Here is a 26,573-nt window from a genome sequence, read left to right on the forward strand (position 1 = left end):
CTCAACTTCTTTCATTCTACCTACCACCTATTCACTGAACAGATGGTCAAAGGATCTGCGTTTTTACCTCTATCCTGAATACCAGGACTGAAGACAGGTCGGAGAGGACCAGAGGAAGAACTAGAAAAAGAGAAGGTATAGATATGGGATCTGGCAGTCACATTGTAAAAGGAAATATCTCCAGCTTCAAAGTCCATGAAAATTCCCACACATCTTGGGGGTTCCTTCAGAGAAAGAGGAGTGGGTGGAATGGTGGAGGCACTGTATTCATTCTTTTTCATCATCATTACTAACCAATACCCATTTCCTGGTGAAAAGGCTGTGCTCCCCTTCCTGTTCACAGAATTTTTGCAAACTCCCAATATCCAGCTAGTCTTATCTCCCACGTCTACCTGCCAATACTGTTTCCCTGAGGTAAAACTTGGATATCCCAGAACAATGACAGAATCATTAAATCTTTGTGGGCCATCAAACACCTTTCCACACTTCTTCCCAAGTCTCACATGTTTCCGATCATCAGATATAATAAGTTTGGGGTGAGCTGTTTCAGGGTCCAGAGTCACATTAGCTGCAATGAAAATCCAAACAACCAGTGAGAAGTTAATTGTATCTCCACTCTCTATCAGATAAATTCTGGGCAAAGGTAAGACTGTGGGAAGCAAAGCTGGAAGCTCACCTGGGTATAGTAATATTTAAGGGAATATGTGGAAGAATTATATAAAATATGGATTATGTATTTTTATAATCATGCATATATATGTGTTTGTGTATGTATGTATATCTATATATAACTAAAAGAAAATTCTTTCCTCCTTGGACCACATGTTTATTTTGTATAGCTTCTCCTACTATCAATGCTGCTGCCTCTAGTCTATAGTTTTATGTCCTGCAAAGTAAGCTTAAAGAATGTATTGGACAGTTTACTGTAACTCAGAGGCTGCTTATGAAAATTTCAAACTTTGCCTAAGGTGCATATATGCCTTTTCCAGACTCTGGAACTGGTAACTGTTCTTCTGAGGCCTCAGGGTAAAGAATAGGAGACCACTTGGTTAGGTTTTCTACCACTCTGAAAATTTCTGATCTTAGCCACTTACCTGAATATAACTGGACCTCTCTCAGCTGTAAAACTGAAAAGACAAAAAAAAAAAGAGGAGAAAGAATTTGAGTGAATAAGCTAAGATCAACCTCTCTTTCCTGACCTCTGCAGTGAAACATGGAACTTAATGAGTTTTAGGAAGCTCCCCAGGACAGTGATTTCTCAAGATTTCATGAGTCCTTACAATTGATATATGCCTTTCTCTTCCCTGGATTTAGCCTGACTTTTTGATCTGGGCCTAGAATGGGAGCCAACTAAGGAAGGGAAAAATTTGGAAAAATAGAAAATAGAAAAAAAAATTATCACATTTTCTGAAATGACAAAGGTATCAGGAGAAAACTCATAAAACCTAATCAAGTAACTGGGAGAAAGAGGTTCATGGCTCAAGGTTAGGGGAATCCAAAAGAGACGCTTGTATAGGTAAGCTTTGGGGGATTTCTCCTGGGAAACAGTCCTCTTTCTTCCTCAGTTTCTCTCTTTAGATAATCACAGAAATTGGCATTCTTGAAACAATATGAAACTATTCCCTCCCTCCTTGTATTAGCAAACCCAGACACTCACTTTTGAATGTTTCCATTTCTGATTGCAGACTCGCTAGGAGAAAAAAAGGAATGAGATGAATTTTTGACCTCTTTCTGGGGAGATTTCAAGTGAAAGTTAATACTAGTGTTAAAAAATGAAAGGGAAAAAGGGACTGAAACAAAGATAGGGAATTTTGCTGCCTGATCCAGGGATGAGATGACTAAGCTGTGTTTCCAGTTTCTCTATATACCAAGTTTTTATATACAAACCTATGAACTGCCTCATGCTTCTCTCCACACTCTGTGATTTCCAGAAGAGAAGGTGGGTTTTCTCTTTCAACTCAGGAGACAGAGCCCACTCCTCAGGAAGAAACGCCCATTCTGCCCTGCAGATTCCACAGACAACAAAAAATGGTGAATGTCACAGTGAAAGCAAAGCTGGGGACAAAGCTTTGATCTTACTTCCTAGATTTCCTATAGGAGTGGAGGCCAGGGAAATTCCCAGTTGACCTCTAAGTAGGGAATCAGACCAGAGCTAATTCTCAATCCACCTAATACTAATATTAGGCAAATGCCACATTTTGGCCTCATTCTAACCTCTATTAGAGGACTCTTTTCTTTCTAGGTGAGGGCCTTAGGAAAAGGGAAATAATTTTCTTTTTACTTTATAAAAATCTTATCTTTTATAATCTCTTATTACATCTCTTCATTTCTCCATCCTGATCAGTCCCCAAGTCTTTGGGTCCCATTAATCCAAGCAGCTAGATGGCTCAGTGGATAGAGAACCAGTTGTGGAGGTCCTAGGTTCAAATGTGACTTCAGATACTTCCTAGCTGTGTGACCCTGAGCAAGTCACTTAATCCTAACTGCCTTAGAACCAATTCTAAGACATAAAGTAAGGGTTAGAAAAAAAGAAATTGTATGAGTGATATTTATGAGATCAGATTGTTACCTTGTCTCAGGAGGTAGAATTCATCTTGTTTTTTACCAATATTTTGTGCAAATATAGAATAATGTTAAATCTGGAGAGGACTTTAAGAATCTAGTGCATCTCCCTCATTCTATAGATAAAGAAATTGACCCTCAGAGATATTAAATTACTTTACTAGAGTCATATAGAAAGTAAATTGCATAACCAAGACTCAAATCCCAGTCCTCTGACTTGAATGCTCTTTCTACTAGGGTAGAATCGTAGTTAAGATTTTGAAAGAGACATCAGACATGTTTGACATTGCTTACTTGTAACAAGGTAGGATGGGATTCTGAGGACAATAATTGTTGGGGGGGGGGGGGAGTTTAAACCTTCCATCTTAGAATCAATACTGTGCATTGATTCCAAGGCAGAAGAGTGGTAAGGGCTTGGCAATGGGGGTTAAGTGACTTTCCCAGGGTCACACAGCTAGGAAGTGTCTGAGGCCAGATTTGAACCCAAGACCTTCCGTCTCTAGGCCTGGCTCTCAATCCACTGAGATACCCAGCTGCTCCCACAATGATGTTTTTTTTTTAAAGAAAAGAGCATTAATAAAATAGTTTTTAAATCAGGAAAGAAATTCAGAGATCCTCTAGTTCTAACCTTGAATAAGGTTAATTGCTTTGAATAAAGCATGAATCCTACCTATAACTTCACCAATGACAGTACTTTGTTTTCCTCTCTTGTCAGTGCTAAGTCCCTGGGGATCTTCCCCTCTGAGCATTCTATCCATCAATTTTAAGAGCCCATTTGAAAATCGCCTGCTCTGGGAAACCTTCCTTGATACTCAATTCAGAAGTCATCTTTCCTGATCTCACAATACTTGTTACTTCTCTTATGTACTTATCAGATTTTTATTTGTATATTTACCTGTGCAGGTGTTTAATCTTCACTGCTAGATGATAAGTTCCCTGAGGGCAGGTTTCATGCCTTATTTATCCTTCTATTTCCTCCAACACCCAACACTATGCTAACACTGGCATTTCATGAATGTTTTTGTAGGATGAATGACAGAAGCTCCAGAGTTAAGGCAGGATAATCATAGGGCATACAGGTCTGGAATTTCTGCTTCCATGGATTAGGAAGGACACAACTAGATAAAAGAGTAGCTGTCCCTACAACTGAGACTAGGGGGAATGGCCACGAACAGATGATGTGGTCTTCTCCTTTCCTGAGCAAGTAATCTCTCTTCCCCAGGAGGAATTATTTAGATCAAGCTGTAAATTCAAAGAAATACCTCCCCATTTGTAAAGCAGGAAAAATAAGAAATCCCCAAAGCAAGTGGGATCTAGAATAAAGAGTGCTATGCTATAGGGTCTGGGAAGCTAGGTCTGCAATTTGTGTGGGGGGGGGGTATGTGTGTGTATTTTGAGCTGTGCAAATACCTCATCAGGGTGACTCTGATGTCCTAGGAGAAAAAGTGAAACAGTTTGTCAGTCTTGCTCTGGAGCTACCCCTTTCTTAGTAAACACTTGATTTGCTAATGCTCAGTTACAGAATAGGATCACCCAGTTCCCACACCTGCCCTTACCTCTTGCACTTTAGCCACCCCTCCTGTCAATGCTGCCCCCTCTAGTCCATTACCAATGCCCCCCTATTCTCCTACTGCCTTGCTAGAAAAGTTCCAGCAGGGAATATCTGGGACAATTTTAAACCTTGCCCTCCTCTTTGGTCTCACCAACCCTTGAGGGAAACCTATTCAGGTCCTGATACCTGACAGTTTCAAATATTATAGAGTTAAGCTGCTTATTAATTGGGCTACATGACCAAAGTTTCTGCCATTTCAGACAGCTTCAGGCCATTGTACTACAGGGTGCAACTTCCCCAGTGGCCGAAAAGCATCTTGATATGTGCCGTTATGATCAGATATAGGCCATGCTTTCCATCTCCATTTTGTATTAGATCAGAGTAGGTCCTGGATTCAGTGTTGTTATATAATGGATATCTACATTTATTTTTCCTCAAAGAGATCTTATTTTAGGGGGAGGAGAGGATTAGCTTACATCCACACCAATGGGTATGCATGTGTATTATAGGTGATGTTAAACAAAGAGCAAAAATCTGACATTAAATTGGTTCAGTGTAAACCAGAGCAGCCCCATGAATTGTGGGTCCTGCTTCAACTTCACAATTGTATCTTTCCTGACTGATCCAGGAAAGTTAATCCTTTGGGTCAAAGGGATAGAAAGCAGAGATATTTTGAGCTTTTGTTTACACTGAGCATTTAGCATATTATGCCCTACATTAATCTAACCTTGGACATTAGCTAGAATATGTACAAATGGGCAAGGAAGATGATTTGATGGCCCTTAGGGAGTTTTCAAGTGTTTTCTTCCCACTGCTGGGTTCCCCTATCTCCAACCTGAAACAAATAGGAAGTTGGTTCCCTGAAGTTTTGGTTAAATAGAGTTTATTTTAAAGGGCTATATGAGTGTAAATTGTTAATAACATAGAATAGAAGAGGTCACGCTGGATAGATAAGTAGTTCCACCTGGGCCTTAAAACCTCCATCTTTAAGGAGATCAAAATGTGTTGGGAAATGCCTAAAAATAGTTTTAACTCCCAAGGGATCTTACAAACAACTGATGTAAGTCAAGCTTTTACCAGAACTCACCAAGTAGCCCAGGTACGCTGAGCTTTTCTCCAGCCACATCCCAAGGGGGTTTTGGAAATGACCTAGGCTTTAGGACAGAGCAGTCACTCAGGGGCACATAATGGACCTAGGATACTGATACCCTGACTTAAGCGTAGGCTACTGGGCCCCTGTTCTGATAGGGACACTTCTCCATACAAGGAGTCACTCATTTTCACCTGTAGGAATTCCCATGCTGGCTGTTTCTGTTTTTCTTCCAGCTCTCCCATTAGTTCTTCAAGAAGGGATATTTCCTGGGATGCTTTCGTGATGTAGTCTTCTTTGCTTCTGAAAATGGTTTTGGATAGTTCTTCCAACCAGACCAAGAAGAGTCGCTCTTGTTTCTCTAGAAAGTCATGTAACTCCTTCAGTTGAGACATTATCTGCATCTTCTGAGTTTCTGTCTTGTTCTGACAGCAACAAGATTAGGAGAACAGGAGGTCAGGTAGTTTAGGGATAGCTAGGGAACATTACCTGCTTGAGGCTTTCACTAAGAGGAGGACCATTGGATTCATTTTCCCATCACTATGGTTTCCTGGAAGGCCCCAAAGTTTAGAGGAACTCTGGTTATGTGCTAGGAATTCCCATTCCTCAGGATGGGCCTGCAGGCAGTTTCTTTTATTTCCCTAGGGGTCTTTTTGAACATGAATGATATGTGAATGTGTTTTACTTGACTGCATATATTTAGTACAAGTATTATTTTTTCTTTATCTTAAGTGGAAGTAGGGATGAAAGGGAGAAAAATAAAAATAAAATGTAAGAGCAAATCAAATTATACTATGCTTACTGCTTGCTCATTTTCAGTGTGAACATTTATACCTCAGAAATCAACAGATGCACAGGGCAGCTGGGTGGCTCAGTGGATTGAGAGCCAGGCCCAGAGACAGGAGGTCCTGGTTCAAATATGGCCCCAGACCCTTCCTAGCTGTGTGACCCTGGGCAAGTCACTTAACCCTCATTGCCTAGTCCTTACCATTCTTCTGCTTTAGAACCAATACACAGTATTGATTCTAAGATGGGTAAGGGTTAAAAAAAAGAAGAAAGAAAGAAATCAACAAATGCTACAATTAGGGCTTGATTTATTGTCTGGTTGGCTAAACTTAATAAAATTATAAAGAAAATGAGAAAAATGCAGATTAGAGGGATCTGAATTCTTCCATTGCCTTCTCTAAAGCTCCAGGAAGTCCCATCTGTAAAGCTAGGGCAGACCACAAGGGTGCAATGACACCATGAATTTCCTAGCTATTAAGGAATTCTCATGACTCAATCTACCCTTGAGAATGATCTTTCCACTTGAAGATATAAAAGGAAAAAGCAACTGCTTTTAGAAGTTTTCCCCAATTTTCTTGACTACCAATAAAAGCTATCTTATTTTTAAGTTCACTTCATTTCCCCAGGAATAAGGGAAGAATCTCAGAAGGGTTCAGGTCCTATTTCTACTCTGATCTAGGAGCAAAACCTCTCCATATAGTTTCCCTCTAGTATCCTGAGATGTCCCCAGACTTACCAAGAAGGCTGTAATTGTCTTATTTCCTTGTGATTTCTTCTCTTCAGCTGTTTCTCTTACTTTCTTAAGATGCTCCAACTGGTTTTGAATTTGTTCCTGGTTTAAATTTTTTTAAATGTTGAAATTAGAATTAAGGCTTCATTCTTTAACTCACTGCAATATAAGAACTACTTAAATGAACAGGAGCAGTAACATACCTTTAATATGTGGGGCCCTTAGAAAATCAGCGCTAAAGCAATTATTTTATATAATGTATTCATTGGGCAAAGATGATATTTCTAAGGCCCACTAAACCCACGTGTCTAGGATAAAATGTATGCCAGAGGGGTGTAGAGAGAATGAGAATGACCACTAAGTGATAAAGATAAGGGCAAAAGTTTTTACAGAAAAAAGTAAGATGAGGGAGTAGGAGCTAGAGAAGAATGGTAGGTTAGGAAGGGACCTTAGAGATTATCTGGTATAAGCCCCTTATTTTTCATTTAAGGAAACAGGCTCAGAAAGGTTAAGTGATTTGCTCATGGTCACTTAGACATTAGTTGGCAGAGTCAGAATTGGATCCCAGCTCCTCTTGCTCCAAATCTAGCTCTTTTTCCATCATGTCATTCTGAGGAAACTAGGAGCTGGGAGGAAGAAGATGCAGGAATAGTAAGGATTCAATTTTTTTTTAGTATGTTTTAAGAAGTTAGGAGCTTTGGTAATAGAAGTCTTGTGAACTGATAAAATAAATTGTGATTCTTTAGTAACAATCAGTAAGCACTGCTCCAATTCATTCCTCTCCTTCCATGCTAGATAGAACTCTGAGTTCTTTTCTTAGGAATATCCAGAAAAAGATTTTTGGATTACTTAAGGGTAACAACCTGGGCTTTATAACCAATATGGGCCATACTTCATAGAACTTCCTAATTTTCCTGGTACACAAGTCAAAACACTTCATTTCCTCACTCAAAAACTTTCCGTTTCTCCCAAATGCTTTCCAATTAAAATTACAAACTCCTTAGTCCAGTATTCAGTGCCCTTTAGAATTTGACTCAATACTAGTGGTTCAGTCCTATCTAATATCATTCCCCTTTATCACTCTGTTCCAACTAAAGGAGACTAGTTATTTTCCAATCTTGTCCTGACTTTTCTTTGCACACTGTCTCATATGCCTGGAATTGTTCCCTTCCTTGACTTCATCTCCACCAGCTGAAGTTTTTTGCTTCCTTCAGAGAACATCTCCTTTATGAACTTTTTCATAATCTCCCAAGGTAGAAGTAATGTCTTCCCTCCTACAGTTCCTCATCACACTTGATAGGGACCTCTCCCATGCAAGTATCATATTATAATTTTTATGGTGGTTATTTATGTATTTGCTTTACCCTTTCTACTAAACCATAAACAAGACTGTGTCTTGTTTCATTTGGGCATTGCACATAGTAGGCATTTAATAGATGTTGGATTAAAAGATTTGTTAAATTGTTTATTCCTGTGCTGCTTTATTATGTACAAAGTACTTCCTTCCAACATCATTGTAAAGTATTATTGTACCCATGTGATGGATGAGAAAATTGAGATTGGAGAGATCAGGTGAATTACTCAAGATCACATGGCTGCACATTGTAGAGACAGGACTCAAACCTAGGTCTTCTGACTTTCAATCCAGGTTTCTTTCTACTATACTATGCTGTCTCTATAGTCCTATTCTAGGCACTGTCTATATTATTTCCTCTAGATAAATTCTTCAGAATATAGGTTTTCAAAGATCTCAGAGCGGATTCCCTAAAGGTCCCTTATCTCTAGGATGTAAGAACCCTAAAAGGGAAAGGGGGATTTGATTAATTATCTATGGGAAGGGTTGATCTTGAGGAAAATTGGGCAGCCCCCTATGAGATATGATTTAAGAGGTAACTAGAAGGCTCTTATAGCAAAAAATCTGGCCTTCCAATGTGTTTGGACAATTAATGTTGTGGCTCTGTTTTCAGGTGTAGGTAGCAGCAGAGAGACCAAGTTGTTGTCAGTCATCAATTTTTGAATGTGAATGAGTTCATTTCATGTTCCCCACTGCTTATTCATCAAATCTCAACTTCTATGCCGGTCCTTTAAGATGCTCCATAATTTATCATTGAGTTCCAGTCAGTTCTAATTTTAGCCCTTTGCTTTTATTTGTTTAAAAAAAAAACTTTCAATTTTATGTAAATCAAACTGTCCATTTTATCTTCCATGACCTCTTTTTCCCTTATTGGACATGAAATTTTCTTGAATCCATAGATCTGATATATTACTATTCCTTTCATTTGTTTAAGATGTCTCCCTTCATGTCTAAGTTATGCATCCATTTGGAATTTATGCTGGTATGTGTTGTGAAACGCTGGTCTATATTTAGTTTCTGCTAGACTGCTTTCCAATTTTCCCAATATTTTTTGAGGGATACTGGGTTTCTGCCCCAATATCTGGGATCTTTAGGTATGTCAAACACTAAGTTACTATGCTATTTGCTTGTATATATTGGGTACCTAATCTTTTCTACCCATCGATTTATTTATTTCTTAACTAGTACTGAATGATTTTGACAACTACTGATTTGGGACTAAATAAAGGTAATATTGTCATTTTTCTTATTTTGACCCAGTCTACCTATGAATAATTCTTATTTCTCCAGTTATTTAGATCTGTCTTTGTATAAAACATGTTCGGTAGGTATCTTTATATAGTTGCTAATAAACTTGCCCAAAATGATTATCCACTTCTCAAAACACTCTATTTCAGTTAGATAGGTCTTTCCCCTGTCTTCAGCACAGATCATACTTATTCCCATCTCTGTGTCCTTGTTTACTGTTAAGGAATGGGATAGGTTTCCTTCTTCATCATAACACATCTCGTCCAGGACTCATCTTATTACACCATATTTTCTCTTTCTCTCTTCACTTTTGTGGCTGTTCTGTTGCAATACTCTGCATCTCCTAACTTCCCCATTGCTACTTTGGGCACCCCATCCCCCCATACATATCTAGAAGTGTCACATTCTCCAAACCTATTATCTTTCACAAATTCTGATACTTCCCCATTCCTAATTAAAATACTAGATTACTATCACTAAGAAATTAATCAGAAAAAGACTTGTGGATTTTCTATTATATGCTCAGCACAGTGGGATGTGAAAGAGCAATGAAATATATAGTTCCAATGTAAATTATTTTCCAGTTTGGAATATTCTACATTCTTTGATTCTAAAGAGAAATTATTATATTAATGGAACACTATTGTTCTATAAGAAATAATGAAAGGGGGTGGAGCAGCTAGATGAGCCAGTAGATTGAGAGCCAGGCCTAGAGATGGGAGATCCTGGGTTCAAATGTGGACTCAGACACTTCCCAGCTGTGCCACTAGTGAGTCACTTAACCCCTATTTCCTAGTCCTTATCAATCTTCTGCCTTGGAACCCATACACAGTATTGGTTCTAAGATTGAAGATAAGACTTTTTTAAAAAAGAAAAAATAATGAAAAGGATGCTTTTTTAGAGAAACCTGGAAAGACTTATATGAAATGAGGTTAGAGTGAAGTCAGCGGAACTAGGAAAACATGTTATATTACAACATTGTAAAAATAAATAGTTTTGAAAGATTTAATACCCCTAATCATTGTAATAATTGGCAATTGATGAAGAATGCTACTCATCTTCTCCTGACAGAGAAATAATGGACTAATAAACAGAACAAAATGAGACATACCTTTAAGACATGGCCAGTATGGGAATTTGTTTTGCTTGACTATGTATATTTATTACAAGAATCTTTTTCAGGATGGGAAGGGGGCAAGTTTTTTAATTAAAAAAAAAGAGTCTTTGAATAAAGAATTTAAAAATAATTGGAGACTAAATAACTTACTCCTAAAAAACTGGTGGGTTAAAGCACAGACCTTAAATCAAGGATTTTTTTTTTCTTTTTCTAGTGGAAGAAGGAGCTAAGAAGGAGACAAAACAAATACTCATTAATAAAAAAAAAATAAATATGAAAAAAGAAGGGGAGATCACCAAAGACAAGCTTGATCTTTTCACCAAATTTTCTGAGAGTCAATTCTATTCATACACTAAATTGAATGTTAAGCTCCTTTTTTAAAGTGGTTGCTGAAAGGAGAAAATGAATATCCATCTTCCATACACAAACTCATCCCAGGAGTATCCCCAGTTAGCTATGTGGAAGGAGATCCAGCCTTCTAGAGGCTCCTACCTTGTAACTCTGAGCAGCCTCCTCTATGGGAAGCATTCGATGACCTCTGTGCTCCGGGGACATACTGCAGATGAGACAAATGGTTTTTCCATGATCCTTGCAGAACAGCCTTTGGAGCTGCTTTGGATGACATTCACACTGCGGCATGGATTGAGGGTTTAGTTTTGGCCCCCGGTAGTCAGTAGGTATGTTTTCTAGGCTCCTGCTGTGTTGGAAATTCTTAGGAAACATGGCTTGGCATTTGAGGCAGACATTATGCCCAACATTGTAATGGGATCTGATGTGGTTCCCCCAGGAAATCTTTGATGGGTTTACCACCATGGCCTGACAAATGGAACATGACTCCTGTACTCTCCTCAGGGATGCTGCTCTGCAAGGGGCTCCTGTGATCCTCAGGAGGTTGAAGGCTTCAGTGGGTATTCTTCTCAGTCTTGGCTCATCTGAAAGAATTAGACCCAAGGACTAGAGGGACTATTGTTTGCTTTTCAAGTTTTCTTCAAGCTCTAACATTCTATGGTCTATGTTCATAGCATCACAGGATTTGGAACTAGGAAAATCCCTTAGAGATTATCTATCCCAGAGGTTCTTAAATATTTTTGGGTTATGGGCCTCTTTGGCAATCTGCTATAACCTACAGACTCCTATATTTAAAAAAGAGTAACAAAATACAAGACAACGAAGGAAACCAATTATATTTAAATATTATCATCAATATATTTAATCCCACACTAAGAAATCCCTGATCTGGGTCAATTTCGTCTTACAGATCAAGAACTAAAGAGGTTGATGAAGTGATTTGTCCACAGTCAAACAGTAAAAGAGCCAAAATTTGAACCCAGATCATCTAACTTAAGATATAGTCCTTTCCCCACCACCTGTTATGGTCCCTTTTAATCATGACCCCTGTAGTCTGTATTCTAAAATCCCTTTCAGTTCAGACATTCTACTTGAAATACTCTAGTGTCCTTTCTGGGTCTCCCATGCCAAGTTCTTCAGATTCCTTCTACTCTGAATTCTCTCCTCTAAGGTTCTAAAGGGGAAGAGACCAGATGAAAAAGATGATGTTTATTGCCTTAAAAGCACAAAAGCTGAGAGAAGAAATGAGGTCATAAGATAAAATAAATGAGTTAACATAATAATAAATAATATTAAATAACTGAACTAAAATCTGAACTAAATAAGTAAAATAACTGAGTCATAAGCTAAAGGAGCTGGTGCTGACTGCTGCTAAGTTCCTCATAACCTTGGCCAAGGTACTTGGCCATGTACAAAATACTCCTCTCTGGGCCTGGGTTTATTGAATCTGCAAAATGAGTAAGTTGGCTTACTCATTATTCTTACTCTTTTTTAATTTTTTTTTAAGACTTATCTTAGAATTCTTAGAATAGATACTGGATATAGGTTCCAAGGCAGAAGAACAGTAAAGGCTAAACAATTTGGTGTTAAGTGATTTGCCCAGGGTCACACAGCTAAGAAGTATCTGAGGTCACATTTGAATCTAAGACCTCCCATCTCCAGGCCTGGCTCTCTATCCCCTGACTGTCTGCAATATCAAAAGACTTTTACTGAGGGAAAGGCCCCTAGAGCTCATTTAGTCTTACCTGTAGAGGTTTCAAGGTATCTGTGAACAAGGCTAGGAAAAAAAAAATCTATCTTTATTTTTACAAACCTCTAACAAATCTTGTACTTCCCTCAATTTATGAATGTAGGCAACAATTTTGAGAAGAGATCATGGGTTTTACCAGACTTTCAAAGGCATTCATGAAATAAAAATGAGTAGGGGTAGTTAGGTAGTTTAGTGGATGGAGAGCCAGGCCTAAAGACAGGAAGTCCTGGGTTCAAATCTGGTCTCAATACTCCCTCACTGTGTGACTCTGGACAAGTCACTTAACCCTATTGCCTAGCCCTCACTGCTCGTCTGCCTTGGAACAAGTATATAGTGTTGATTCTTTTTATTTTTTCATAGTATTGATTCTAAGATGGAAAGTCTGAATTTAAAAAGTCTTTGAATATCCCTAGGAATCAAGTTTATAAAATCGTGGAGAGGGGCGCAGCATGATGTCAGGGAGAGCTAGTCTCTGTGTCTGGAAGACCTTCTTTCTGTGCCACAGTCTAGCTGTATGGCTCCTGGAAAATCATCTAACTTCCCAACGACATGATCCAGGCAACTCTCTCAGGTTAAACGTTGCAGGACAGTCATTCTTCTGCATTGACAGAAGGAGCTTTCTCACTTGGAGTTCCCCTATAACAAGGAAGTCACGAGTCTGGACAAAAAACGAAGACAATCAAATTATGAAAATCACGGATAAGGTAAAAAATGCACATGCTCGCCAAATATAGCCTAGCAGAATGCGAAAGCGGGAAGGTTAGAACAAATAAAAAGAAGTCCCAGTCCACAAACCAAGAAGTTTGCTCCTAGAGTTCATTGTCCTAAAAATCTAATATAGCTAAAAAGATCAACAGGTTCAAGAGTCCAGGTAGACAAATTTACAGGGATCAGGCCACAAAGGCTTAAGGGAAACTAACCACTGTGAAATTCACTTATGAAATTGACATACAGGAAGACACTCACACTCCCTCGGAGCACATCCCCGGCTGCTAGCAGAACGGAGGCGGGACCTGACGGGCCTGTATTATGTTCTATTGGGCACCTGGGCGCTTAGGCAGCAGGTTTTTATTGAAAATTAGATAGTTTGGGAGGCTTCCCGTCCTCTCCCCCCACTGTCTTGCCATGTGACCAACTGTCTCTGCAGCCCCAGATCTCCCCATTTGCACCAAACATAACAGACTTCTATATGCCATTTTCCTACCCCTCCCCCAATCCCCCCAACCCCCCAGCTAGTCTACTCAGCTTTGAAACGCGACCTTGGTGCTGTCATCTTTTCTTTTTTTTTAACCCTCACCTTCCATCTTAGAATCAATACTGTGTATTGGCTCCAAGGCAGAAGAGTGGTAAGGGCTAGGCAATGGGGGTCAAGTGACTTGCCCAGGGTCACACAGCTGGGAAGTGTCTGAGGCCAGATTTGAACCTAGGACCTCCCATCTCTAGGCCTGGCTCTCAATCCACTGAGCCCCCCAGCTGCCCAATAAAGATGCTTTTAAAAGTAGAAAATTCTAAAGATGTAACCTGTTTAAAATGTTGCTAACTTGTGGCACACTCATATGTACTCCACTTCGCTATTAGCAGCAATGCAATGATACAGGACAATCGGGAGGGAGCAATCCACATCCAGAGAAAGAACTACTAAGCACTTGTTTATACAGGCATAGGATTGGGGGTTTTGGTTTTAAAAGATTGCTCTGTTACAAAAATGAATAATATGGAAATAAGTTTTGAGTGATAAAACATGTATAACCCAGTGGAATTGCTTGTCAGGTTCCAGAGAGGGGAAGGAAGAGGGGTGGGAAAGATCATGAATCATGTAACCATGGGAAAATACTTTAAAAAAACAAATAAATAGAGAGCAGCTGCGTAGCTCAGTGGATTGAGAGTCAGGCCCAGAGATGGGAGGTCCTGGGTTCAAATCTGGCCTCAGACACTTCCCAGCTGTGTGACCCTGGGCAAGTCACTTAACCCCCATTGCCTAGCCCTTACCACTTTCTTCTGCCTTGGAACCAATACATAGTATTGATTCTAAGATGAAAGGTAAGGGTTTAAAATAAACAAATTAAATTAAATGTTGCTAACTAGAATACAGATGAATAGCTTCAATTTTTGGTTTCCAATACAATGTCCTCATTTTTGCCAGCAATCAGAATCTCCAGCAAGGGCTAACTTCAAAGAATGCCAGGGAAGGAAGTGTAGAATTTCAGAAAGCAACAATGCTAGTTTAAGAGAGTTCTAGGACATCCTTGAGGTAAGAGGAGGATAGCAAGACTGCCATGCCTGTAAATCTGTGAAATTTCACTTAGAGCATTGCTTATTTATTCTTTAAGGAGTTGGAGCTAAGTTTTATTATTAATTATTTCACAGATTTTGGAATTCTTGTTGCTATGAAAATGTAGTTGAAGTCATGTAGCAATTTAAAAAAAAAACTACCTTACTATCTGTCTTAGAATCAGTACCATGTATTGGTTCTAAGGCAGAAGAGTGGTAAGGGCTAGGCAATGGGGGTTAAGTGACTTGCCCAGGGTCACACAGCTGGGAAGTGTCTGAGGCAGATTTGAACCCAGGACTTCTCATCTCTAGGCCTGGCTTTCAATCCACTGAACCACCCTGCCGCTCTCTCATAGCAAATTTTAACATTGAACAATTTTAAATTGGGATTTATGCTGTGTTGATTAAATTACTTGGAATAAGCATTGTTCACAGAATAGTAGATCTGTGTTCTGAATATTAAGTGCTGGTGCCACACCTTTGTAGTGATGAGAACAAAAAGTAATAAATATTCTATACTGGTTTCTGAATGCTACCAGTATAGAATGCCAAAATTTATAGATTAATGACATGGGTTTTCCACATAGCTGATTTGGTGATACATTTAGATTATGAGAGACTGGCAATAAGTTTTGGATTTATATTTTAGCTCTATGAGATCATCTTATGTTAGTATCATGTCTATGAGTTATTTATTTAATTTAGTTATTTAATTAATTAATTTATTTTATTTAAACCTTTGCCTTCCATCTTGGAATCAATTACTAAGCATTGGTTCCAAAGCAGAAGAGCAGCAAGGGCTAGACAATTTAGAGTCAAATTAGGAAGTATCTGAGATCTCATTTGAACCCAGGACTTTCTGTCTCTAGACCTGGTGCTCTATCCACTAAGCCACCTTGCTGATCCTATGCAATTTAGACAAAGGAAGTCTAGGCTGACTCCACAGCCAAAATCTATAGCCTTTTCACCTCTAAGATGGAGCAATTATGACTGAATTTTCAACTTCTGTCAAGCAGTCTCTAGAAATGAGCCACACTTTGCTCCAGCGATTAGCATGGTGCATTTGAACAAAGAGGGGAGTTAGTGTTCATTGGTATTATTGATACAATGCAGATTTTGGTTTAAAAAATTTTGAAATTGTGGAAATTTTTCTCTAAAATTCTAACAGGTATTATTGTATCTACCTCATCCACCAGGCACTGGGATTTCAACTGGGAATTCAAACCAAGACACAGAGGCAGCTGGATTGCTCAGTAGGCAGACACTGGATTTGGAGACTGATTATAGATCCTGCCCCAGGAACTTATTAGCCCTGTGATTCTGTCAGTACTTCATTACTCTAAGCCTGGGTTTCTTCATTGGTGAAATATGGGCCATAATAGTGACACCTATTCTCAAGGTTATTGTGAAGATACAGCCTTTTTTTAAACCTCAAAAGTACTCTATAAATGCTAGCTGTTAAGAAAGAGAGCAGCGCACAGAATGGTCTTTTTTTGTTTGTATCATATAAGTCAATCTTATCCAAAAGACTAATTGCTATAATGAACATGTTCTTATCATAGTAGATACATTTTTATGGTGAATTAAGTTGTCCTTCTCTATGGCAGTTACAGTGAAAACTGTTGAAAGACTATTGTAATCAAATTGCTGATAACCACCAAACAGCTGCTTAAAGTCAAGCTCAATGCTGAGTTCGAGTATAAAAATCCCAGCACAGACAACCCTGAAAGATTAATTATGGGGAATACTATCCACCTCCAGAGAAAGAGCTATTGAGTCGGCTCTCACATCAGTGTGTCTTTGGTTTTATTTGGGGGTTTTGGTTCTCTATGAATGTGCTCTTGCCAACATGGAAGTGCTTTACATGACATTAAAAAAAGAAAAAATGAGATGAAAAGTTTTTAAAATAAAAATCCCAATGTAAATTAATTTTTTTGCTTGGGTTGGAGACAAAGGAATAGGTTGACTACTACTACTACTAATCTTTTCCCTGTCCAAAGAAGAGCATATACCATTCGAGAACAAAGAGATTGTATCTTTTGATAGAATGTCTATTATCTCCAGGACAAAATAACCATATATTGACTCTTTAATTCCTGAATGCCTTCCTGGAAAGAACTGTGAAAGCTTTAACTGGGAATGTTTTTGTCCATGATACTCTTAAGAAGACCAAAATGCCATTACTAGTGATACCTTTTGACGTGTGCATAAATTGAATTTAAACAAGGCAGAGCTGCACAAAGTTGTCAGCCTCATTCTCTCTTCCAGAGAGCCCTCAAAGTCCGGTGCCAAGTAAAGTCAAGACAACTGGTGATTGCATAGGATACAGGGGATGACCTTGGCTTCTTTGATGGCTAATCAAGCTCTAAGTGCTCCACAGCTCCTGCTTCCACTGCCTTCATAGTCATTAGAAAAAACTGTTCCAACTGGAAATGTAACATGTGTTGTGTGGAATAGCTAGCTGCATTTATTGATGCTCCCTTCCTCAGGGGTCAGAACTGTATTTTTTAAGAAGGTATTTGTTAAGTATATATACTGACATAAAATGTCTTTACGGGTAGATTTGATGAATGTGAATAATGATTCTCACGAAATGATCACATCATTTCAAACTCACACTGTATATTTCTATTGGACTGGAATGAATTACCATATTTTACATAATTATAATTCTGAATTGTGACTACTTCATGGAATTGTTCTTACTAATAGAGATCTAGCTGTACTCTTTGAAAAACAAAACATTAATGCCAATGATCATACTGTTTCTTATAATGATAGCACTGAATTTTGTAAGGTCATTTATATAGCCAGGTTTCCAGAATAGGACCATTTCACTATGTTGTTACAAACTAAAATGGGAAAGAAGGTAAGTGTTTTGCTAGTGATTTTTAAATGACCATTTCTTTAACAAATATTACTTCTCAATATTCTTATTGCTCTAAGGTTAAAGCTATCTTTTTTACATGACTTGATTAGACCTGACTAGTTACTTGATTGCGTTTATCCCAAAGGAGAGGTAATCCAACTTTAATTAAATAATTCTGGATAAAACCACCACTGAAATTTCAGTTTGGAATGTATAAAAAGACTCAGAAAGAGATAACTGATTGGCATAAATCGAAAAGCTCATTGTTGTCTTGACAGAAACCTAACTGAATCAGCTCTTGGTCAGTTTGGGAAATGCTCCAGTCAGTCAGTTAATAAACATTTATTAAGTACCTGCTATGTGTCAGGCAGGCACTGTGCTAAATAGGAGAGGTATAGAGAAAGGCAAAAAACAGCCCCTGCTCTCAAGAAGCTAATAGTCTCACCGGGAAGACAACACACAAACAACCATACACAAATAAGATATAGACAGAATAAATTAAAGACAGTCTATAGAGGGAAGGTACCAGCATTAAGAGGTTTCAGGAATGGTTTCTTGTAGAAGATGGGACTTGAAAGAAATCAGGAGCTAGGAGACAGAGATGAGAATGAAGGGAATTCTAAACATGGGAGACAGCTAGGGAAAATGCCTGGAAGTGGAAGATGGAGTGTCTTGTAAAACGAATATCAAGAAGGTCAAATACTTTGCAGATAACTTGAAGGTGAGTAAATTGTAATAAGACTGAAAAGGTAGGAAGTATCCAGCTTAGAAAGGCTCGGAACACCGGTTTTAAATGTTTGATCCTAGAGGAGAAAAAGAGCCCCTGGAATTTGTTGCATAGGAAAATCACATGAAAACCCTCCTCATTAGTTTGTGAGATTGTCTAATAGGCAAGAATACTGGGATGGGACGGAGCAATGCTCTAAGGTCCAGAATTTCTTGAATGATCTCAGTTATGGGTCATATTTGGGACCTTGCTCATCAAGGCTGGCTGTACTCTTCTAGGAATAAAGAATCTCTTTGGCCCTATGACCATGGAGAATTTCAGTTTGCGAGTGCAGCCACTAACAGTGTACTCTTTATAACTAGGATCCCAAGAAGATAATCTGAGATCTAACCCAAAGACCCTCAAAATTTACATGGGAAACATCTCAATGTACAGAAGCTCAAGCCTCCAGGAGCCTCTAGTTGGTTCATAGTAATTGAGCCTGGAATAATGCCAGAACAGAAGGCAGTGTCCAGGAGGAATGAGATAATGACTTGGTTGCTCAACTCTAGAATGTTAACCCAAACTATTTTTTAAGATATCTTTTCCTTGTTCAAGATTTATATAAATTTTATCTGAAATCTTCTTGGGACTAAGAATCATGTCAGAGGACATGGGGAACTATGCCACTTTGGACATATTTCCAAGTTGGTAATGACTTAGATGTAAATTAAATGTAATTATTTCTTACAAACTGTGCCTAAATGTAGGGTTCAACACTAATATTTTTTACATAAAGAACATACTCTCAGAGATAATAACTAAAGGCACTTATTGTTTAGATTTGTGTGTTAGTAGGTTTAATGAATCTGGCAAGAAAAGGTGGGAAAATATCAGAAAAAAGTGGGAAACCTTGATATTAAAAAAACAAGAAAAAAACCTTTGACTCAGAAGACCCTAGAGATGGAGCCCCTCAATAGGAAAGGATTACCATGGCAAGATAGGCTATTTGCTCTCTGAGTCTACAATGAAAATTAGGAGCAAGAGTGGCAAAGAACTGAGAATCTCACTTTCAGCAACTATGAAGGGCAAAGAAATATTCAAGTGACCTTCAAAGATGTTAATATTTCTGCCAGCCTCAAATAAAAAATACCTATGCACACAAGAAAATGTAGCTTATTTTCCCTGCTGAAAGAGAAGATGAATGGTCTAGAGTAGTGATGATGAAACTTTTAGGGGGACGGGTGATGGGAGAAATGCTTTCAGGCACTCATGGAGAGGAGGAGGGGAGCAACCTGGCCCCACAACCCTCTGGCTTTCGAGTATCAAACTCTGTGCTGGAGCGATGGCATACATGCCCACAGAGAAGGTTCTGAACGCCCCCTCTGGCACACATGTCATAGGTTTTCCACCATGGGTCTAGAAGAATGGCTCTCTACTCTTCAGATATCAGAGTACTTTGATGGAGAAAGAGAAAGGGAAAGGAATCTAAGGGAAAGTTCCTAAGGAGAAGTTCTAGAGCAGGAGACAACACAGAGAAGCAAAGATCACAGAAATTTCAAAGTTATTGTATAGGTTTAAAGCTCTCAGTGAAATGATAATGAGGTTCTGTAAGTTACATGGTTGGGATGGTATAAAGAGGTTCACTGTCTCTTTATAGATTGGTTTCCAGGTCCTTCGAGCTCTTCAACTTTTTGATTTTCTGATTCTTTGACTCCTCTCTCCTCCCAACTCTATATTCTGCATGTCAAGTTCCAAACTCAAGGCTTCTCTGATCACTCTATCCATGTGCTTTTATTCTCCCCTCAATTTGGAGTCAGGGAAATCCTAGTTTTGCCACCTATGTGATCTCTATCAAGTCACTGACTTTAATGGGACTCAGTTTTTTCATCTATAAAAATGATGGATTTGGACAAGCTGACCTCTGGGGTCTTTTTCAGTTCTAACTCAGTATTCCATAATCAAATTATGACCTTCTGATCTCTCATCTTCCCTGACTCTTTTGTGTGATTTCTTGTGAATCCACTTAGGACCCATACAGAAAGACATCCAATACTGGTCACTGGAAAGGTCTTTCAGACCTCTTACATTGTCCCTCCCCACACCTGTACTAAAAGATAATAATAATAATAATAATAATAAACATTTAGGAAGCTCTTAATAGTTCTCTTAGGGCACTTCCCTCACAGGAGCTCTGTGAGACAAGTATTATTATCTTCATTTTACCAATAAGATGACTAAGGATAAGGAAGAAAAAGTTAAATAGTCCATTGCTATATAAGTAATAAATATTAGAGTCAGAACCAGTGTTAAAACTCAGGCTTCTGACTCTGAGACTAAAATTTAAGAACCAAGAGGCTTCTAAAAGAATAGCTTTCAATTAGCATAAATCAAAAATATAAGGTTATTATTGTATTAAGTGATTTTTTAAAATAAAACATTCCACTAAGGATATTAAAAGATATAAAGAGAAAATAACACTATAGTACTTATAGGGCTTAAAATAAATGTTGTGAAAAATACCTTCATGAGCTTCTTTTAAATACCAGTTTCCAGGATCCTTGGTTCCTTTTTCTCCGGACAGCATGGAAGTATCCACATTCCCAAATATCTTTTCCTTTGGGGACTCAGGCACTTGGTCTTTATAAAGTATTGTAGTCTCCCCCAAGGACACAGAAACTTCTGAATTCCCATGTTCCTTGTTCATTGATTTTTGATTTGGGTGGTTTTGCTCTCCTGAAAAGTCATCAAATTCTTGGTTTGGTATTCTCTTTGCACTCAAGAATAAGGGTGCTTGGTTCCTGTATGCTTTTTTCCCAAAGGTAACAAAACCTTCTGAATTCTCATATCTGTTGCTCTCCAGAACCAGAGATGCATCTGTTTCTGGAGAGTCCTCCTGATATTCTTGGCCAGCATGCAACTGGCTGGATGAAATTGGTACCTGAATTCCATCCATAATATCTTCATTTGGACCTTGAAAATTAGCATCTTCATTCTCTAATATCCCCTTCAAAGGAACAGTGATTTCCAGGGTCTTAGATCCTGTTGTCCTTGAAAAAGCAGAAATTCCTGAGATTTCTGTGGCACACTCTTGAGTCAAACATTCTAAAAAAAACATCCAAATACAAAACCATTAAAAAACTCATAAATTCAAAATGAAGATTTTAGGGATGAAAGACGGTAGGAGGAAATTACTTCTTCAAATTAGCTAAAGTCTAAATTATAAAATACTTTTGAGAAATGAAGTTTAAATTTCACTTCTAAGTCAGGGCTGCAGATATGTTCAATTTATTTCCTTTATTTTCCACCTTTAATGAATAAAGTAATTTGTAATCAGCACCTAATTTGGGTATGCAAGGAATTTTGGTTAAAGTGACTTTTAATGTGCTTTAAACAATTTGGCTACATTTTCAATTAAACTAGAAAAAATATTGGAGTTGGAGAAGATCTAGAATTCAGCTTTGACTTACTAGCTGTGTTAACTATAGAAACTCACTTGACCTCTTGAAAAACTGTTAAAAAAATATAATGTGGGTAATAATATTTTCACTGTCACCCCATTCTTTTGCAGAGGTCCATGGGTATGATACATCACATATATTTATATTATTCACTTTTGTTCATTTTTTGCCTTCTTTCCCCTTTTAAAAAAATCTTACTTATTACATGGGGTGGTTTTCTGGTACAAGGAAAGGTGATGAATACAGAGAGAAATCCAGTTGGCATAAAAAGCAAAAGCATCAATAAAATGCATTTTAAAAAATAGCACAGAAGTGTTCTGAGGAAAGAAGTGTTTTGTAAATATTAAATTAGGATTAGTGATTTGGAACATCAGCATAGATTACAATCCATATATAACTTAATAGATATGTTTTAGAGGATTATTTAAGGCTTACCTAAAGTTGAAGTGACTAACCTATGGTCACAGAGCTAAAAAATGTCAGATGTGGCATTTAAACCCGGTCTTCCTACCTTTGAGTTCATAACTTATTCCTACTATGCCACACTGGCTCTTAGAGTGCTATGTAATGTAAGCTGTTATTGTAAGTATTCCTTTTGTTCTGAAGTAGTACCAAACACATTTGTCAGCATATGCTCAATATAATCATTTTAACTCATTCTTATCACTCATCAAAAAATTCTAAACCTTCTCACTCATCTCCTAACTTTGTCAGAGTCAGAATCACATATTTGAGCTGGAAAGGACTTGCTCATGGAGGAGACTGATATCCATTTTGTTAATGGTAATACCTGTTAATGGTAATAGAACCTGATTTCCAGATTATCCGTCCCATACCCACTTGTCTGAATATGAGTGCTCTAGTCTCCAGAAAAACAGACTGAAAGAAAATTTTCCCTTCTCAACATTTTATAACATTTTGCCTATTATTATTATTACAAAGTCAATTTTCCCCAGAAAAGCAAGCAAGGAAAGAACAAGGAGATAGAACTGGATTTCTAATAGGGAGAAAACTGAAAAATCTTCTTCTAGACTGAAGACCTATATTAGTGAGCACCAGCATGGGTCACTCTCATACTAATGTAGGATGCATAGATACTCTTTTTGCATCTTAAAGATCCTTAGGGATGGTTGCAGAGACAAGATAGGAACTGATCAAGGGGGCAAGTTCCTGAAGAAACCAAGAGATGTAATCAAGACTACATATAAGAGGGCAAGGGGAAAAAAGCTACTTCTTCCTTAAAGACTAGAACAAATAAAGAGAATGGGGGATGATGTTGAGGGGATTTGAAAGAATAGGGAAGAGAGGTAGTTGCTGATGGATGATTTCAATTTGCTTAGTAAAATAGGAGGTGAGTTTCTTACTAAGAGGGAGAAGGGAAGAATGATTTTGGTAGTTTGAAAAGAAAAGAAAAGGTTTCCATTACAGAGATTATGATATTCAATGAGCTGAGGCACTGATTTAGCGTTGTCAAGATGAGGATGCTGAAGATAGATGCATAGAGGTCTTCCACCATTCAAGGAGGAAACTCCCAGGGAAATTTTCCCTAATCTGAGGGTTGGTGGAGAGGGGTTGATATACTCCAAACCTCACAGCCAAAGGGATTTTGGATAGCTGAAATTATTCTAGAGCACGTTGGTACCAGCAGTAGAAGGAGAGAGGGGACAATGCCCTGAAAGCAGAAGAGCTAGGGCCAGTAGAGCAGAAGTCATATAGGGAAATTGTGTTGGCTGTGATATCAGATTATGCAACCAGAGCTATCCAGGCATGTCATGTACAAGATGCATCAGAAATAATGTGGTGTCACTGAAATCTGCCAATGACTTCATAACTAACACAAGTGGCTCTCTACTCTCCTTTCTTGCCTTTCTCTAGCCCTTCCTTTTGAGAAGGTGTATGCCTGTTTCCCCAAATTTATCTTTTTTTTCTCTTAAAATCTAAATAAACTATACCTTCTGGCTTAGAATCAATACTCTGTATTGGTTCCAAGATAGAAGAGCGGTAAGGGTCAGGCAAAGGGGGGGGGGGTTAAGTGACTTGCCCAGGGTCACCCAGCTAGGAAGTATGTGAGACTAGATTTGAACCTAGGACCTCCTATCTCTAAGCCTGGCTCTCAATCCATTTAGCCACCCACCTCTCTTTCTTTCTTAAATGTTTGTTTACCCTTCTGTTTTATTGCCTTTCAAGTTGGTTATTATAAGTGTTCTTAACCATTTCATTGCTAATCTATGTGTTTTCTTGTTTAAATATAGCAGAGAGGGGCCAAAAGGGAGCCAACAGAAGGGAGAGAAAATCACAACTGAATTTTCCCCCCCAGAAAATAAATGCTCTAGTTGAGGGCTTGCAGGTAAAAGAAAAAGAAATATTGATTCTGGTTTTTGTTTTCAACTTCCCAAGGCAGGGGAGGAAAATCACACCAGGATCTCTCTATCTAAGCAATGAGCCTATGATATAGCTGGGGGGTGGGAAGGTGTCAAATTGAGATGGGACCAGAGATAGAGCATTTGCCATTTTCTTTCCAGTTTTCTGTCCTTGGAGCAAAAAGAAAACCTCTCTCAGGTGGAGGAGCTGTCCAGTCCACACAAGGCTAGAGGCAAGTAAAATTCATTGACAGTCTGCATCTAATAGACATGGCAGGATAAGAAGATTGGTATATAGCCATGAGCAGCCATCTAATATTAGATATTACAAATTTATAGTGTACCAGTTGGCATAGTTGGATGATTTTCTCCAAGCAGCATTCAGCAGTATGCAAGCAGAAATAGAGAAGGTAGGTAATGGAGGTATTCCAGGGTTGAGACATGAACAGACATGAGCAGTGACAAAAGGGACCATAGGATACAGTATATAATGGGTTGGGCAGCTAAAAGGCTGGCAGCTTCCACTAGAGATCTTTTGGGGACCAGGGGAAGGTTGAGGTGGAAGAGTTGGAGAATGTCATACAAAATTCCACCTGTTTGATGATCATTCAGCCTTAAAGATTGGGAACAAATACAGTATCCCTAGCTGGGCTTTGTGGTGATGTGCGTGTCTGTCTGATGTATGGGATTGTACTCAGAAAAATGGGAAGGAAGGCACTGATGAGCAAGAGGGCAGCATATAGGAACAAAAGGAGAAAATGAGAAAACAAAAAAGAAGTGAAACCAGAAGTCTCCTGAAAGATAACTATCTCAGCCAAGACTTTCCATAGAGCCAAAGGTCATCTTTCTGCCACTGAGAAGGAGTACTTGAAGACTACCTAGCTAAACAAAATTCAAGAGGTGATGAAGAGAAATCTGTAGCACTGTAATCTCATGGAAAGAACCTAAGCATGCAAGTTAGATTTTCATTCTGCTTTGCCATTAACCATTTGACTTCAGACAAGTCACCAACTCTACATGTCTCAGTTTCACCGTCTATCAAATAGGCTTATTAGTTCTTTGCTCTAACTGCCTCAAAGAGACAGTATAAGACATGTTCTGTAGTGAAAAGAATATTGGATTGGAAGTCAGGAAACCTGGCTCTAGCTATTAATTAGTTGTTTAAACTTGAACTCAAGTCACTTTAGTGATTTCCTCCTTTATAAAGTATTTTCTAAAGTCCCTTTCAACTCTGATATTCTAGGTCATAAGGTCCCTGCTGTTCTAATATTCCACATTCTAAAGTCCTTTCTAGCTCTGCCATTCTATGATCTCTGTTCTAAGGTTTCTCCTAGCTCCAGAATTTTATGGTTTATGTTATAAGATCTTATCTAGCACTGACATTCTATGGTCCAACTCCTCCTCGTTCCAGTATTCTACGTTTTGCATTTCAAATTTCCTTCCACTTCTGACACATGTTCTAGGGCCAGAGTTCTTATCTTTTCTGTGTATCGTAGACTTCTAGCACTGACACTCCGTGTTCTGACTTCTAAAAATAAAGTCCCTTCCAGTTCTTACCTTCTTGATAACAGATGTGGAGGTGCTTTGAAAGTCTGAAGCCCAATAAAAATGTAAAGAGGTAGTACAATTATTTTGGAAAGGAGAGAAAAAGGCAGGCTGCTTGTCAGGGCTCCCCCACTTACCTGGGGTAATTGCTTGGCTGAGCTCCTCTACCAGGAGATTTTGGTTGATCGCTTGCAACACCTGCAGGGTCAACTTCACAGCATACCTTTCCCCATAATAGTTGATCAGAAGGTCAGCAAGCTTCACTGGCCCAGTAGCATTTTGGAGCCTACCATGGGGAATGCGAACTTGATCTTTATCCAGGTTGGCAGTTTGCAGCTTGAACTTGAATTTCTCCAGATCATAAGCCACTAGACTCTCCAAGGTGTGCAGCAGGTGGTCACTCAGGGTCTTTGCCATAAGATCAGTTCAATGCTGTTTGAGACAAGCAGTCAGGTATCAAGTAAGGCAACAGAAATCTCCAGCCCTGGAGCTGTGAAAGAGTTATAGAGAAGCGACAGGTTGTGAAATCAAGGAAGGAGAACCGGAAGGCAAGGGAGGATCAGTGGAGTACCAGACTCCTCCCATTCCCATCAATATAGGAGCCCTTTTGTTATATCAGATGGCTGGCCACTTCTTCCCAACCATCAACTGACCAACCACAGCTCAGTAGGAATCAAAACAGAGTGAAGGATTTTAAGGAAGGGTGACCTCCAGTCATCTGATGGGAAAGGAACAAACAAGTGTCAGGGAGACCACTGCCCTGGCCTTTTAGTCAGTCAGTGGTAGCCAAGGAATAACATTTATGTTACACTTTTCAGTCTACA

The 26,573-nt window shown here is 38.7% G+C and overlaps 1 protein-coding gene and 1 long non-coding RNA gene across 5 annotated transcripts in view; one reads left to right on the top strand and one right to left on the bottom strand.

Moving 5' to 3' along the window:
• Window positions 1-17,495, top strand: part of LOC103095692 (uncharacterized) — a 31,568-nt gene extending 14,073 nt beyond the window's left edge. Inside the window, exons 1-4 of one of the 4 annotated variants that reach the window (XR_008913561.1) lie at window positions 6,820-9,302; window positions 10,654-11,116; window positions 12,951-13,241; window positions 16,005-17,495. This is a non-coding gene — a long non-coding RNA (uncharacterized LOC103095692). Of the gene's footprint in view, window positions 9,303-10,653; window positions 13,242-16,004 lie in introns of all 4 variants that reach the window. The other 3 variants (XR_008913563.1, XR_008913562.1, XR_008913564.1) reach the window with 3 other exon arrangements.
• Window positions 21-26,573, bottom strand: MEFV (MEFV innate immunity regulator, pyrin). Its single transcript, XM_007499114.2, has 10 exons — window positions 25,887-26,573; window positions 20,907-21,488; window positions 10,932-11,371; window positions 6,727-6,822; window positions 5,399-5,629; window positions 3,973-3,995; window positions 1,888-2,003; window positions 1,658-1,690; window positions 1,095-1,127; window positions 21-568 (listed from the first exon to the last, which is right to left on the bottom strand). The coding sequence occupies exons 1-10, from the start codon at window positions 26,164-26,166 to the stop codon at window positions 21-23; spliced, it is 2,382 nt and encodes a 793-aa protein (XP_007499176.1). The 5' UTR covers window positions 26,167-26,573.

Source organism: Monodelphis domestica, chromosome 7 (genome assembly GCF_027887165.1).
Source record: "Monodelphis domestica isolate mMonDom1 chromosome 7, mMonDom1.pri, whole genome shotgun sequence".
In the NCBI taxonomy this organism is placed as follows: domain Eukaryota; kingdom Metazoa; phylum Chordata; class Mammalia; order Didelphimorphia; family Didelphidae; genus Monodelphis; species Monodelphis domestica.